The sequence below is a fragment of the Salmo salar genome, chromosome ssa02, assembly GCF_905237065.1.
Source record: "Salmo salar chromosome ssa02, Ssal_v3.1, whole genome shotgun sequence".
Classification (NCBI taxonomy): Eukaryota; Metazoa; Chordata; class Actinopteri; order Salmoniformes; family Salmonidae; genus Salmo; species Salmo salar.
The window spans coordinates 82,666,196-82,683,547 of NC_059443.1; the positions used below are offsets into that span (position 1 = coordinate 82,666,196).

At 44.9% G+C, this 17,352-nt stretch overlaps 1 protein-coding gene and 1 long non-coding RNA gene across 2 annotated transcripts in view; both read left to right on the top strand.

Annotated features, from left to right (window-relative positions):
• The first annotated feature begins 4,155 nt into the window (after window positions 1–4,155).
• LOC106595345 (uncharacterized) lies at window positions 4,156–5,977 on the top strand. Its single transcript, XR_001326376.2, has 3 exons — window positions 4,156–4,410; window positions 4,865–4,931; window positions 5,087–5,977. It is a non-coding gene; the product is annotated as an uncharacterized lncRNA (long non-coding RNA).
• Window positions 5,978–7,286: 1,309 nt separating this feature from the next.
• LOC106595264 (zinc finger protein 501-like) overlaps window positions 7,287–17,352 on the top strand; it is a 45,536-nt gene continuing 35,470 nt past the window's right edge. Inside the window, exon 1 of the mRNA XM_045711045.1 lies at window positions 7,287–8,041. Within this exon, the coding sequence (XP_045567001.1) occupies window positions 7,699–8,041 (343 nt within the window). The 5' untranslated portion in view covers window positions 7,287–7,698. The remainder of the gene's footprint in view (window positions 8,042–17,352) is intronic.

Below are 17,352 nucleotides of genomic sequence, written 5' to 3' on the forward strand. Positions count from 1 at the left end.
GCTCTCTCTTCGTCTGCCCACGTGTTCTCGCATACCCCTAGAGCATCGAGCCAGCGGGGTGGTGGCACTGGAATCCTCATCTCTCCCAAGTGGACATTCTCTCTTTCTCCCCTGACCCATCTGTCTATCTCCTCATTTGAATTCCATGCTGTCACAGTTACCAGCCCTTTCAAGCTTAACATCCTTATCATTTATCGCCCTCCAGGTTCCCTTGGAGAGTTCATCAATGAGCTTGACGCCTTGATAAGTTCCTTTCCTGAGGATGGCTCACCTCTCACAGTTCTGGGTGACTTTAACCTCCCCACGTCTACCTTTGACTCATTCCTCTCTGCCTCCTTCTTTCCACTCCTCTCCTCTTTTGACCTCACCCTCTCACCTTCCCCCCCTACTCACAAGGCAGGCAATACGCTTGACCTCATCTTTACTAGATGCTGTTCTTCCACTAATCTCATTGCAACTCCCCTCCAAATCTCCGACCACTACCTTGTATCCTTTTCCCTCTTGCTCTCATCCAACACTTCTCACTCTGCCCCTACTCGGATGGTATTGCGCCGTCCCAACCTTCGCTCTCTCTCTCCCGCTACTCTCTCCTCTTCCATCCTATCATCTCTTCCCTCTGCTCAAACCTTCTCCAACCTATCTCCTGATTCTGCCTCCTCAACCCTCCTCTCCTCCCTTTCTGCATCCTTTGATTTTCTCTGTCCCCTATCCTCCAGGCCGGCTCGGTCCTCCCCTCCTGCTCCGTGGCTCGACGACTCACTACGAGCTCACAGAACAGGGCTCCGGGCAGCCGAGCGGAAATGGAGGAAAACTCGCCTCCCTGCGGACCTGGCATCCTTTCACTCCCTCCTCTCTACATTCTCCTCTTCTGTCTCTGCTGCTAAAGCCACTTTCTACCACTCCAAATTCCAAGCATCTGCCTCTAACCCTAGGAAGCTCTTTGCTACCTTCTCCTCCCTCCTGAATCCTCCTCCCCCTCCCTCCCCCCCCTCCTCCCTCTCTGCGTATGACTTCGTCAACCATTTTGAAAAGAAGGTTGACGATATCCGATCCTCGTTTGCTAAGTCAAACGACACCGCTGGTCCTGCTCACACTGCCCTACCCTGTGCTTTGACCTCTTTCTCCCCTCTCTCTCCAGATGAAATCTCGCGTCTTGTGACGGCCGGCCGCCCAACAACCTGCCCACTTGACCCTATCCCCTCCTCTCTTCTCCAGACCATTTCCGGAGACCTTCTCCCCTTCCTCACCTCGCTCATCAACTCATCCTTGACCGCTGGCTACGTCCCTTCCGTCTTCAAGAGAGCGAGAGTTGCACCCCTTCTGAAAAAAACCTACACTCGATCCCTCCGATGTCAACAACTACAGACCAGTATCCCTTCTTTCTTTTCTCTCCAAAACTCTTGAACGTGCCGTCCTTGGCCAGCTCTCCTGCTATCTCTCTCAGAATGACCTTCTTGATCCTAATCAGTCAGGTTTCAAGACTGGGCATTCAACTGAGACTGCTCTTCTCTGTGTCACGGAGGCTCTCCGCACTGCTAAAGCTAACTCTCTCTCCTCTGCTCTCATCCTTCTAGACCTATCTGCTGCCTTTGATACTGTGAACCATCAGATCCTCCTCTCCACCCTCTCCGAGTTGGGCATCTCCGGCGCGGCCCACGCTTGGATTGCGTCCTACCTGACAGGTCGCTCCTACCAGGTGGCGTGGCGAGAATCTGTCTCCGCACCACGTGCTCTCACCACTGGTGTCCCCCAGGGCTCTGTTCTAGGCCCTCTCCTATTCTCGCTATACACCAAGTCACTTGGCTCTGTCATATCCTCACATGGTCTCTCCTATCATTGCTATGCAGACGACACACAATTAATCTTCTCCTTTCCCCCTTCTGATAACCAGGCAGCGAATCGCATCTCTGCATGTCTGTCAGACATATCAGTGTGGATGACGGATCACCACCTCAAGCTGAACCTCGGCAAGACGGAGCTGCTCTTCCTCCCGGGGAAGGACTGCCCGTTCCATGATCTCGCCATCACGGTTGACAACTCCCTTGTGTCCTCCTCCCAGAGTGCTAAGAACCTTGGCGTGATCCTGGACAACACCCTGTCGTTCTCCACTAACATCAAGGTGGTGACCCGATCCTGTAGGTTCATGCTCTACAACATTCGCAGAGTACGACCCTGCCTCACACAGGAAGCGGCGCAGGTCCTAATCCAGGCACTTGTCATCTCCCGTCTGGATTACTGCAACTCACTGTTGGCTGGGCTCCCTGCCTGTGCCATTAAACCCCTACAACTCATCCAGAACGCCGCAGCCCGTCTGGTGTTCAACCTTCCCAAGTTCTCTCACGTCACCCCGCTCCTCCGCTCTCTCCACTGGCTTCCAGTTGAAGCTCGCATCCGCTACAAGACCATGGTGATTGCCTACGGAGCTGTGAAGGGAACGGCACCTCCATACCTTCAGGCTCTGATCAGGCCCTACACCCAAACAAGGGCACTGTGTTCATCCACCTCTGGCCTGCTGGCCCCCCTACCTCTGAGGAAGCACAGTTCCCGCTCAGCCCAGTCAAAACTGTTCGCTGCTCTGGCACCCCAATGGTGGAACAAGCTCCCTCACGACGCCAGGACAGCGGAGTCAATCACCACCTTCCGGAGACACCTGAAACCCCACCTCTTTAAGGAATACCTAGGATAGGTTAAAGTAATCCTTCTAACCTGTTGGGGCTACAGGTTAGCAATGAACCCCGAGCCGGGATTGCTAACAAGGCTGGAAATTCAAAACATCAAAAATCTAATAATTTCAATTTCTCAAACAATCAACTATTTTACACAATTTAAATGATAAACATCTCCTTAATCTAACCACATTGTTCGATTTTCAAAGAGGCTTTACGGCAAAAGCATAAAGTTAGATTATGTTAGGACAGTACATAGCCACAAAAGTACAAACATCCATTTTCAATTCAAGGTCAGGCGTCACCAAAAGCAGAAACCAGCTTGAATTATGCACTAACTTTTGTCAATCTCCATCAGATGACACTCCTAGGACATTATGTTATACAATACATGCATTTTTTGTTCCATCAAGTTCATATTTATATCCAAAAACAGCATTTTACAGTAGCGTGAAATTCAGATTTTTTTCTTCTCTGAAATGCTTCCGGTGAACATAACAAAATTACTATTCGAAAACATTGGTAAATTATAATATTGTCATTCAAAGAATAATATATTATCATCTCGTAATTGCTACCGAATGGCCAGATCTCAAAATAACTTTACTGGGAAATCACATTTTGCAATAAACGGGGTGCTATGCTAAGAACAACAGGCTATGCTATACAGTTAGCATCATCTAAAATCGATAATAACATTGTAAATACCCCCTTACCTTTGATTATCTCCATCAGAAGGCAGGATCCCAGGTCCGGAAGGCATTCCAGGTCCGGAACAAATGTGGTTTCTTTTGACAAAGTTCATAATTTATGTCCAAATAACACCAAGTACTTAGCGTTCATTATGCTCCCACAAAACGTGGTGGGGGGCTGGTAAAATCACGCCGAAAAGCTAAAAAAACCTAGTAAATAATCTATTTATGTTCGTTCAAACATGTCAAATGTTGTTTAGCATTAATCTTTTGGTCCATTTTTAACGTTAAACATCAGTAATATTTTCACACAACCTATCCTATGTCTAGATAAAAAATGATGACAAACTCACGTTTCTCAGATTTATGCGCAGGCGCAAAAAAATGAAGTGATGACATGTCAACTTCCTTGGATTCTAATTTGCTCTCTGTTTATCATATCATATCTATTTTTCACAGGTTTTTGCCTGCAATATGAGTTTTGTTATACTTACAGACACCATTCAAACTGTTTTAGAAAATTCAGAGTGTTTTCTATCCGAATGTGTTAATAATATGCATATCCTAGCTTCTGAGTTGGTGTAGGAGGCAGTTAAAAATGGGCACATATTTTTTTCAAAATGTCTCAATACTGCCCCCGAGCCCCAACAGGCTAACCCCCCCCCCTAAAAGATTTAGATGCACTATTGTAAAGTGGTTGTTCCACTGGATATCATAAGGTGAATGCACCAATTTGTAAGTCGCTCTGGATAAGAGCGTCTGCTAAATGACTTAAATGTAAATGTAAATGTATTTGAGCTGTGGTCAGCGTCATTTTAAATTGCCATAGTAACGACTGACGCCAGTGCGTCACTGGCAAGAATCATTCGGAGTTTCCGAATGGAAAGGACTCGTATACCTACGTAGAAGCCCCCTGCTTGCCCATCCATTTTCAATTTCGAGGGTTACGGTGTAGGGGTTACCGACCGACCATCAACTACATTGCTGACTTCGGAGTCAAGCAAAAGCCGGACTGCACTTGAGAGGCGACGCGAAATAATGGAGCCTGAACGGTAACCGGTCATGAGTCATGACTGTTGTTGACTAGGCTAGCGTTAGACACTGGACAACTTTGTTGCAACTCTAGTTGACGTTAACAAGCTAATTGCGTCTGAAGTGTTTTGTGTAACACCCCCCAGCAAATAACGTTAGCAAGTAACTCGACTGCAACTAACTCTCCGTGTAGCCCTGTCACTAGGCAGTTACTCTGTAGCTAGCTTCCACCTCAGATAGTCAAGTAACGTTACTGTAATACATTTTGTTGACAGATTATTATTATTATTTTTAATATGTTTTGTTAGCTCCACCTTCTTTAGCTAGACTGAAGATGACATAGCTAATGTTTGCTGAAAAAAATGTCCCTGTATTTGCTGTGTGTGTGTTGACAAAGTATACAAGACAGGTAGCTTGTTAACGCCAACTTATATATTTGGGTTCAGTTGTCTTAACAAAACGTTTGTTTTCCAGTATGACATCTTCGTACCTGGAAAGGTTTTCATCCTGGAGGAGACTGCAGCAGGAGGAAGCAGAGGAGGTACAAGCAAATCCATGTTATTTCTAAGGCTATTGTTTATTTCAACACACGATCTGTCATCCCTGAGGCCATTTTGGATTTAAAATGGACAATATACAGTGATTCTTGAATATACTTGTAGCCTAATAAATGCCTTAATTGTTTTCTACCAACAGGAAGTGGGAGTCCCAGACCAGAGTGGGAAAGTTGTTTGCAGGAAATCTGTTGGTGCCATCAGCGGTCTTCCTTACTGGCGGGCTCCCACTTCACTTTTGTGGAAACATGTCACCTCCTCAGCCTGGTGACAATGTCACTGCCACAGTTCTCAAAACAACTGCGCAGCCACATGTGGACCCAGCACACAGAGGCCATTCTGGCTACAATTGGTGACAGTCCACTAATCGTATCTGGAGACGCACGGTGTGATTCGCCAGGCCATTGTGCCTCTTTTGGCTCTTACACCATCCTGGACTCTGCTCCCCACCTGATCCTCCTCCAGGAGACTGTTCTTCCTTTGGCTCTTACACCATCCTGGACTCTGCTCCCCACCTGATCCTCCCCCAGGAGACTGTTCTTCCTTTGGCTCTTACACCATCCTGGACTCTGCTTCCCACCTGATCCTCCCCCAGGAGACTGTTCATGTGACTGAAGTGAAGAACAGCTAGTGTTTCCATTGCCCTTTAATCAGGATTTAAATGTTGTTTTTGCTAAACTCATTTTGCAAAAAGATAGGGATTAGGATAGTTTTAATGCTGAAAATCAGGATTATCTTGATCCCACTGCAAGGTTGGATTTAGAAAGGTGTTAGAAAGGTGAAATGTACTACAACCATTTATATGTAACTAAGGTGAGGAGGTTTAGAAAACATTCTTACATCTGAAAACCAAAGGTTCATTGTGTTAAATTGACTCCAGTAAAGGTATTTGGTCAGTTGGTATATTGAGAAGTGATAGGTTCTATTATGTTTCATCAAGGTATCTTTATTCATGTAGTTTACAAGTGGCGGTAGGTAGTTTAGTGGTTAGAGCGTTGGGCCAGTAACCGAAAGGTTGCTAGATCGAATCCCTGGGTAAAAGTCTGTTGTTCTGCCCCTGAACAAGGCAGTTAACCCACTGTTCCTAGGCTGTCATTGTAAAGAAGAATTTGTTCTTAACTGACTTGCCTAGTTAAATAAAAAATAAAATAATCTGTGTAGAAGTAGTACCACAATTTGTCCAGTAGATGGTGAAGTGGCCAAAACTCTGAAAACACAGATTATTTGATATTGTGGTGTCAGTTTATTTTCTGAAAAAAATTGTTACAAAATACAGAATCTGGATCATTCTGATTCAGATTAAACGTTTCTTTAAAAAAATAAACTGGCCCCTGGATTCAGGGCCTGGGAGACCATGAGGGAAGATGTCACCACGAGGAGGCCTTCTCATTACCACCCCTACCGTACCATGTGTTTGTTATAAATAGCCATTATACAACGTGGTCCAGCGATTCCTTTCATTGATACGGCCCAGGCAGCAGCCTGCCTGTGACAGGAATATGGTCACATCTAGATGTTAAAAATAACTTTTAAAAAACAATGAGCTATTATTCTAAGAGTATTTATTAATTGTGGAGGGAATTTAGACGCAGTTTCCGCACATATTCTGACGTTGAACTGAAGTAGAAGGAAACGCATGTGCCAGACGGATATTTGTTTGGAGTGGAGATCGCAGAAATGGAGGCGTGGCAGGGGTGTGTCTACAGATAAGTGTATTCTGACCGTCTTCATTCCCTCATAATTCCACCACCTTTACGTGTGAGCAAACCATGAATAAAGTTGAGCAACCAGTAGGTTCCAAGTGGAAAAACATCTACTTTCTTTTTTTCCGATAGAAATAACACAATTCTCCATGCACTGCAATTTACAAATTGCGTGAGATAATGAGCAGCATTACTTCCGGTGATTTGGACAATTCACGACGTTGCAGGCGTTAGCTTCTTTCACATTTCGGAAGGGGATGGGACATCTGGCCTGTGACTTGCACAAAGAGAGGTAAATTCCACACTTTGTTTCGTGTGTGTGTACGCGCGCGTCCATATCTATGTGTCATTTATATAATCGTGCTATTTGGATCAATTAGATAGCCAGCTAACTTCAATAAAGAATTCAAGATATCTGTTGATTTTCTGGCTCATTGGGAAACTTAGATATAGTTTTTTGCCATATCTACAGTAAAATATTATTAGTTACAGCCACATAAATATATATATAGACGTGAGAAGGAATGTTGTTTTTTACTTAAAAAAAAAAAAAAAACAGAACATTGTACAAATGGCAGCAACATGCTGAACAGTACAACTAGCATTTGGGTATTACAATTGGCAAAATAAAATAAACAACAGATTTTGAAATTACTTGTTATGATATTGCTTGCCATGATATTGCTTGCCAGAACAAACACAACATAGTGAATATTTTCATAAACTGCGTTACCCACTCCAGTCCGCAGATGGCGATATGCGTCTTTCAGGTGGCGCTTCTTGCGTGACGTATAAACTAGTGGACGGAACAGGACGCTTCTTCAACAACAAACGGCTGATTCAACCACCTCGGTAGCTTGCTTGCTAACATAAAACCGAAACATTGAAGCTCATTGGGTTTGTATTAACATCAGTGTTTTAAACATACTGTCTGCGTCTTTACTAGTTACTCAATTTAATGTGTACGTTGTTAGTCAGCTAGCTGACTGGTTAAATTAGCCTAGCACTAGGCTAGTCGCTAATGCTAACTAGCTAGTTAACATCCCGGACCATGAGTTCACTAAGCTACTCCCCTCCTGCTAAAGAAGAGGAGGTCTGCTGGACGGAGAAAGAAGTTGCAGTGAAAGAGGAGAAGGAAGAGGAGGCTGTCACAGTAAAACAAGAAGTAGAGGGTGAGGCGGTTACAGTGAAAGAAGAAGAAGAAGCTTTCGGAGTGAAAGAAGAGGAAGATAAACAAGAGAATGTCGTTTTTGTTGAGGAGGAGGAGAATATGACTGTATTAGTAAAAGAAATGGAACAAGTTTTTGGAGTGAAGGAGGAGGGGGAGATTACTGTCACATTGGAAGAGGAGGAGGAGGAAGAAGAAGAGAATAATGGAGATCTGAATAACACCAGTGAGTACTGTCTTAAATTGGGGCACAAACTATGTAGTTGTTGAATCCATGTCTCTGAATCTCTTTCTGTTGAACTGATGTGATTTTTAAAGGGTCATTCTATTGAAGTTATGGGTGAATCCAGCTCTATGGACATTACATTTGCACGCAAAATCACGACTTAAAAAATAATTATCATTTCACCTATTTTACTAACCCTATTTCACCTTTTTTTCACCTTTATTAACCAGGTAGGCTTCATTAATGTCTCACAGAATATGCAGACAAAATATAAATTAAACAATTGGTGTGTTTGTCTGTAGTACACCTTGGGCAGAGTGTATATCCAGGAAATCTGAATTCTAAATATTGGCATGTTGGAGAAATGAAACAAATAGAAGCTTTAGAGGTTACATGAAATGGACAGACTTTTTGGGGAGACTGAACATATTAGCTGTGGTTGATTCTGTGGAAAGCTCAACCTGAGCAATGCAGAAATAAAGTTAGTCATTTCCAAATGAAACAAGGTTCATAATTATCCTTAAGGACTATATTTTGGAGTTAAGGCTTAATTTGAAACGTTTATGTAGGAAATTGCATTAATTTGGACTATTACATAGTAGGAGGCCAAGTCTATAAAAAGGCGTTCTCAGTCAATCATATTTCATGGCTTTTAGAAAGGGCTCATTGAGCTTGTTTTTTCCCAATCACAGCTTTCCTCAGTATTAGTTAAGAAAATGTTAATGAAGCAATACAGGCCAGATTGAAGTGTCTTGAGTTTAGTTTGTTCTAGAGTCTTGTAAAGATAGAGGGGGTTGACTGGGACAGGCAATGTAACATCCATAAAGTTTTTAGGAACAGTTTTCCCAAGTGGTGCAGCGTTCTAAGGCACTGCATCTCAGTGCTAAAGGCGTCACCACAGACACCCCGGTTCGATTCCAGGCTGTATCACAACCGGCCGTGATTGGGAGTCCCATAGGGCTGCGCACAATTGGCCCACCATCGTCCGGGTTTGGCCGGGGTAGGCGGTCATTGTAAATAAGAATTTGTTCTTAACTGACTTGCCTAGTTAAATAAATGTAAAAATGTAGAGCACCTTTGGCAGCGATTTTATAGCTGTGAGTCTTTCTGGGTGAGTCTCTCTAAGAGCTTTCTACACCTGGATTGTACAACATTCTTTTCAAAATTCTTCAAGCTCTGTCAAATTCGTTGTTGATCATTGCTAGACAACCATTTTCAGGTCTTGCCATAGATTTTCAAGTAGATTTAAATCCAAAACTTTAACTCGGCCACTCGGGAGCATTCACTGTCTTCTTGGTAAGCAACTCAAGTGTAGATTTGTCTTGTGTTTTAGGTTATTGTCCTGCTATTAGGCCATTGTCAGGCTACTTGTAATTTGGGCTGGGTGATATATCAAATGAGTTCAATTAATTTGAATGTATGTTTTAGCACAATTTTCCAAATGCCAGTATCGCAAGACTCGATTATTATACTTTTTTTTTAATGATTGTTTCTCTTTTTGGTCTCATCTTATTCGCTTCTTCTGTGCTGTGTTCACTGTGCACCTTCCCACCATACAGCCACCAAGCCCCTCCTCGTGTCGCCAAGCCCCTCCCCCTGTCACTAACAACAACAAAGACTAAAGATCACTACTTCCTCTGACGACAAGCCGTTTCAACTCGCTAATTGTGGTTTGGTCCAATAGAAACGGTCATTTGGACACTGAAACACATTGAGACATTTTACCTTAATAGAGGAGAACTTTATGCTCTCTCACGATACCATTTTTATGTGTCAACTCCTCAAATTGCGCGATGAGCAGACCCTAGTAACACCCACCCTACTAGTAACACCAACCCTACTAGTAACACCCTAGTAACACCCACCCTACTAGTAACACCCACCCTACTAGTAACACCCACCCTACTAGTAACACCCACCCTACTAGTAACACCCACCCTACTAGTAACACCCTAGTAACACCCACCCTACTAGTAACACCCACCCTACTAGTAACACCCACCCTACTAGTAACACCCACCCTACTAGTAACACCCACCCTACTAGTAACACCCACCCTACTAGTAACACCCTAGTAACACCCACCCTACTAGTAACACCCACCCTACTAGTAACACCTACCCTACTAGTAATACCTACCCTACTAGTAACACCTACCCTACTAGTAACACCTACCCTACTAGTAACACCCTAGTAACACCCACCCTACTAGTAACACCCACCCTACTAGTAACACCCACCCTACTAGTAACACCCACCCTACTAGTAATACCCACCCTACTAGTAACACCCACCCTACTAGTAACACCTACCCTACTAGTAACACCCTAGTAACACCCACCCTACTAGTAACACCCACCCTACTAGTAACACCCACCCTACTAGTAACACCTACCCTACTAGTAACCCTACCCTACTAGTAACACCCTCTAGTAACACCCACCCTACTAGTAACACCCTAGTAAAATCTACCCTACTAGTAACACCTACCCTACTAGTAACACCTACCCTACTAGTAAAACCCTAGTAACACCCACCCTACTAGTAACACCCTAGTAACACCCACCCTACTAGTAACACCCACCCTACTAGTAACACCCACCCTACTAGTAACACCTACCCTACTAGTAACACCCACCCTACTAGTAACACCCACCCTACTAGTAACACCTACCCTACTAGTAAACCTCTAGTAACACCTACCCTACTAGTAACACCCTAGTAAAACCTACCCTACTAGTAACACCTACCCTACTAGTAACACACCCTAGTAATACCTACCCTACTAGTAACACCCTAGTAAAACCCACCCTACTAGTAACACCCACCCTACTAGTAACACCCTAGTAACACCCACCCTAATAGTAACACCCACCCTACTAGTAACACCCACCCTACTAGTAACACCCACCCTACTAGTAACACCCACCCTACTAGTAACACCCACCCTACTAGTAACACCCACCCTACTAGTAACACCCACCCTACTAGTAACACCCTACAGTAACACCCACCCTACTAGTAACACCCACCCTACTAGTAACACCTACCCTACTAGTAAAACCCTAGTAACACCCACCCTACTAGTAACACGCCAGTAACACCTACCCTACTAGTAACACCCACCCTACTAGTAACACCCTAGTAACACCCACCCTACTAGTAACACCCACCCTACTAGTAACACCCACCCTACTAGTAACACCCACCCTACTAGTAACACCCACCCTACTAGTAACACCCACCCTACTAGTAACACCCACCCTACTAGTAACACCCACCCTACTAGTAACACCTACCCTACTAGTAACACCCTAGTAAAACCTACCCTACTAGTAACACGCACCCTTCTAGTAACACGCACCCTACTAGTAACACCCACCCTACTAGTAACACCCACCCTACTAGTAACACCCTAGTAACACCCACCCTACTAGTAACACCCTAGAACACCCACCCTACTAGTAACACCCACCCTACTAGTAACACCCACCCTACTAGTAACACCCTAGTAACACCCACCCTACTAGTAACACCCACCCTACTAGTAAAACCTACCCGACTAGTAAAATCCTAGTAACACCCACCCTACTAGTAACACCCACCCTACTAGTAACACCCACCCTACTAGTAACACCCACCCTACTAGTAACACCCACCCTACTAGTAACACCCACCCTACTAGTAACACGCACCCTACTAGTAACACGCACCCTACTAGTAACACCCACCCTACTAGTAACACCCTAGTAACACCTACCCTACTAGTAACACCCACCCTACTAGTAACACCCACCCTACTAGTAACACCCTAGTAAAACCCACCCTACTAGTAACACCCACCCTACTAGTAACACCCACCCTACTAGTAACACCCACCCTACTAGTAACACCCACCCTACTAGTAAAACCCTAGTAACACCTACCCTACTAGTAACACCTACCCTACTAGTAATACCTACCCTACTAGTAACACCTACCCTACTAGTAAAACCCTAGTAACACCTACCCTACTAGTAACACCTACCCTACTAGTAACACCTACCCTACTAGTAATACCTACCCTACTAGTAACCCTACCCTACTAGTAAAACTCTAGTAACACCTACCCTACTAGTAACACCCTAGTAAAATCTACCCTACTAGTAACATCTACCCTACTAGTAACACCTACCCTACTAGTAAAACCCTAGTAACACCTAGCCTACTAGTAACACCTTAGTAAAACCTACCCTACTAGTAACACCCACCCTACTAGTAACACCCTAGTAACACCCACCCTACTAGTAACACCCACCCTACTAGTAACACCCACCCTACTAGTAACACCCACCCTACTAGTAACACCCACCCTACTAGTAACACCCACCCTACTAGTAACACCCTAGTAAAATCTACCCTACTAGTAACATCTACCCTACTAGTAACACCTACCCTACTAGTAAAACCCTAGTAACACCTACCCTACTAGTAACACCTTAGTAAAACCTACCCTACTAGTAACACCCACCCTACTAGTAACACCCTAGTAAAACCCACCCTACTAGTAACACCCACCCTACTAGTAACACCCACCCTACTAGTAACACCCACCCTACTAGTAACACCCACCCTACTAGTAACACCCACCCTACTAGTAACACCCACCCTACTAGTAACACCCACCCTACTAGTAACACCTACCCTACTAGTAACACCCTAGTAAAACCTACCCTACTAGTAACACCCACCCTACTAGTAACACCCACCCTACTAGTAACACCCACCCTACTAGTAACACCCTAGTAACACCCACCCTACTAGTAACACCCACCCTACTAGTAACACCCACCCTACTAGTAACACCCTAGTAACACCCACCCTACTAGTAACACCCACCCTACTAGTAAAACCTACCCTACTAGTAAAACCCCTAGTAACACCCACCCTACTAGTAACACCCACCCTACTAGTAACACCCACCCTACTAGTAACACCCACCCTACTAGTAACACCCGCCCTACTAGTAACACCCACCCTACTAGTAACACCCACCCTACTAGTAACACCCACCCTACTAGTAACACCCTAGTAACACCCACCCTACTAGTAACACCCACCCTACTAGTAACACCCACCCTACTAGTAACACCCTAGTAAAACCCACCCTACTAGTAACACCCACCCTACTAGTAACACCCACCCTACTAGTAACACCCTAGTAACACCCACCCTACTAGTAACACCCACCGTACTAGTAACACCCACCGTACTAGTAACACCCACCCTACTAGTAACACCCACCCTACTAGTAACACCCACCCTACTAGTAACACCCACCCTACTAGTAACACCCTAGTAACACCCACCCTACTAGTAACACCCACCCTACTAGTAACACCCTAGTAACACCCACCCTACTAGTAACACCCACCCTACTAGTAACACCCACCCTACTAGTAACACCCACCCGACTAGTAAAATCCTAGTAACACCCACCCTACTAGTAACACCCACCCTACTAGTAACACCCACCCTACTAGTAACACCCTAGTAACACCCACCCTACTAGTAACACCCACCCTACTAGTAACACCCACCCTACTAGTAACACCCTAGTAAAACCCACCCTACTAGTAACACCCACCCTACTAGTAACACCCACCCTACTAGTAACACCCACCCTACTAGTAACACCCTAGTAACACCCACCCTACTAGTAACACCCACCCTACTAGTAACACCCTAGTAACACCCACCCTACTAGTAACACCCACCCTACTAGTAACACCCTAGTAACACCCACCCTACTAGTAACACCCACCCTACTAGTAACACCCACCCTACTAGTAACACCCACCCTACTAGTAACACCCTAGTAACACCCACCCTACTAGTAACACCCACCCTACTAGTAACACCCACCCGACTAGTAAAATACTAGTAACACCCACCTTACTAGTAACACCTACCCTACTAGTTTTACCATCCCTACTAGTAACACCCTAGTAAAACCTACCCTACTAGTAACACCCACCCTACTAGTAACACCCACCCTACTAGTAACACCCACCCTACTAGTAACACCCTAGTAACACCCACCCTACTAGTAAAACCTACCCGACTAGTAAAATCCTAGTAACACCCACCCTACTAGTAACACCCACCCTACTAGTAACACCTACCCTACTTGTAATACCTACCCTACTAGTAACCTCTACCCTACTAGTAAAACCCTAGTAACACCTACCCTACTAGTAAAACCTACCCTACTAGTTACACCTACCCTACTAGTAACACCTACCCTACTAGTAATACCTACCCTACTAGTAACACCTACCCTACTAGTAAAACCCTAGTAACACCTACCCTACTAGTAACATCTACCCTACTAGTAACACCTACCCTACTAGTAAAACCCTAGTAACACCTACCCTACTAGTAACACCTTAGTAAAACCTACCCTACTAGTAACACCCACCCTACTAGTAACACCCTAGTAAAACCCACCCTACTAGTAACACCCACCCTACTAGTAACACCCACCCTACTAGTAACACCCACCCTACTAGTAACACCCACCCTACTAGTAACACCCACCCTACTAGTAACACCCACCCTACTAGTAACACCCACCCTACTAGTAACACCCATCCGACTAGTAAAATCCTAGTAACACCCACCCTACTAGTAACACCTACCCTACTAGTAACACCTACCCTACTAGTAATACCTACCCTACTAGTAAAACCCTAGTAAAACCTACCCTACTAGTAACACCCACCCTACTAGTAACACCCACCCTACTAGTAACACCCACCCTACTAGTAACACCCTAGTAACACCTACCCTACTAGTAACACCCACCCTACTAGTAACACCCACCCTACTAGTAACACCCTAGTAACACCCACCCTACTAGTAACACCCACCCTACTAGTAAAACCTACCCGACTAGTAAAGTCCTAGTAACACCTACCCTACTAGTAATACCTACCCTACTAGTAACACCTACCCTACTAGTAAAACCCTAGTAATACCTACCCTACTAGTAAAACCCTAGTAACACCCACCCCTACTAGTAACACCTACCCTACTAGTAACACCCTAGTAAAACCTACCCTACTAGTAACAACTACCCTACTAGTAACACCTACCCTACTAGTAAAACCCTAGTAACACCTACCCTACTAGTAAAACCCTAGTAAAACCTACCCTACTAGTAACACCTACCCTACTCGTTAAACCTACCCTACTATTTTCACCTACCCTACTAGTAAAACCCTAGTAACACCGACCCTACTAGTAACACCTACCCTACTAGTAATACCTACCCTACTAGTAACACCCTAGTAACACCCACCCTACTAGTAACACCCACCCTACTAGTAACACCCACCCTACTAGTAACACCCACCCTACTAGTAACACCCTAGTAACACCCACCCTACTAGTAACACCCACCCACTAGTAAAACCTACCCGACTAGTAAAGTCCTAGTAACACCTACCCTACTAGTAATACCTACCCTACTAGTAACACCTACCCTACTAGTAAAACCCTAGTAATACCTACCCTACTAGTAAAACCCTAGTAAAACCTACCCTACTAGTAACACCTACCCTACTAGTAACACCCTAGTAAAACCTACCCTACTAGTAACAACTACCCTACTAGTAACACCTACCCTACTAGTAAAACCCTAGTAACACCTACCCTACTAGTAAAACCCTAGTAAAACCTACCCTACTAGTAACACCTACCCTACTCGTTAAACCTACCCTACTAGTTTCACCTACCCTACTAGTAAAACCCTAGTAACACCCACCCTACTAGTAACACCTACCCTACTAGTAACACCCACCCTACTAGTAACACCCTAGTAACACCCACCCTACTAGTAACACCCACCCTACTAGTAACACCCACCCTACTAGTAACACCGACCCTACTAGTAACACCCTAGTAACACCCACCCTACTAGTAACACCCACCCTACTAGTAACACCCACCCTACTTGTAACACCCACCCTACTAGTAACACCCACCCTACTAGTAACACCCTAGTAACACCCACCCTACTAGTAAAACCTACCCTACTAGTAACACCTACCCTACTAGTAATACCTACCCTACTAGTAACACCTACCCTACTAGTAACACCCACCCTACTAGTAAAACACTAGTAACACCCACCCTACTAGTAACACCACCCTACTAGTAACACCCACCCTACTAGTAACACCCTAGTAACACCCACCCTACTAGTAACACCCAGTAACCCACCCTACTAGTAACACCCACCCTACTAGTAACACCCTAGTAAAACCCACCCTACTAGTAACACCCACCCTACTAGTAACACCCACCCTACTAGTAACACCCACCCTACTAGTAACACCCACCGTACTAGTAACACCCACCCTACTAGTAACACCCACCCTACTAGTAACACCCACCCTACTAGTAACACCCACCCGACTAGTAAAATCCTAGTAACACCCACCCTACTAGTAACACCCACCCTACTAGTAACACCTACCCTACTAGTAACACCTACCCTACTAGTAAAACCCTAGTAACACCCACCCTACTAGTAACACCCACCCTACTAGTAACACCCACCCTACTAGTAACACCCACCCTACTAGTAACACCCTAGTAACACCCACCCTACTAGTAACACCCACCCTACTAGTAACACCCACCCTACTAGTAACACCCTAGTAACACCCACCCTACTAGTAACACCCACCCTACTAGTAACACCCACCCGACTAGTAACGCCCTAGTAACACCCACCCTACTAGTAACACCCACCCTACTAGTAACACCTACCCTACTAGTAAAACCCTAGTAACACCCACCCTACTAGTAACACCCACCACTAGTAACACCTACCCTACTAGTAACACCTACCCTACTAGTAACACCCCAGTAACACCTACCCTACTAGTAACACCCACCCTACTAGTAACACCCACCCTACTAGTAAAACCCCTAGTAACACCTACCCTACTAGTAAAACCCTAGTAACACCCACCCTACTAGTAACACCTACCCTACTAGTAACACCTACCCTACTAGTTACACCCACCCTACTAGTAAAACCCTAGTAACACCCACCCTACTAGTAACACCCACCCTACTAGTAACACCCACCCTACTAGTAACACCCTAGTAACACCCACCCTACTAGTAACACCCACCCTACTAGTAACACCCACCCTACTAGTAACACCCACCCTACTAGTAACACCCTAGTAACACCCACCCTACTAGTAACACCCACCCTACTAGTAACACCCACCCGACTAGTAACGCCCTAGTAA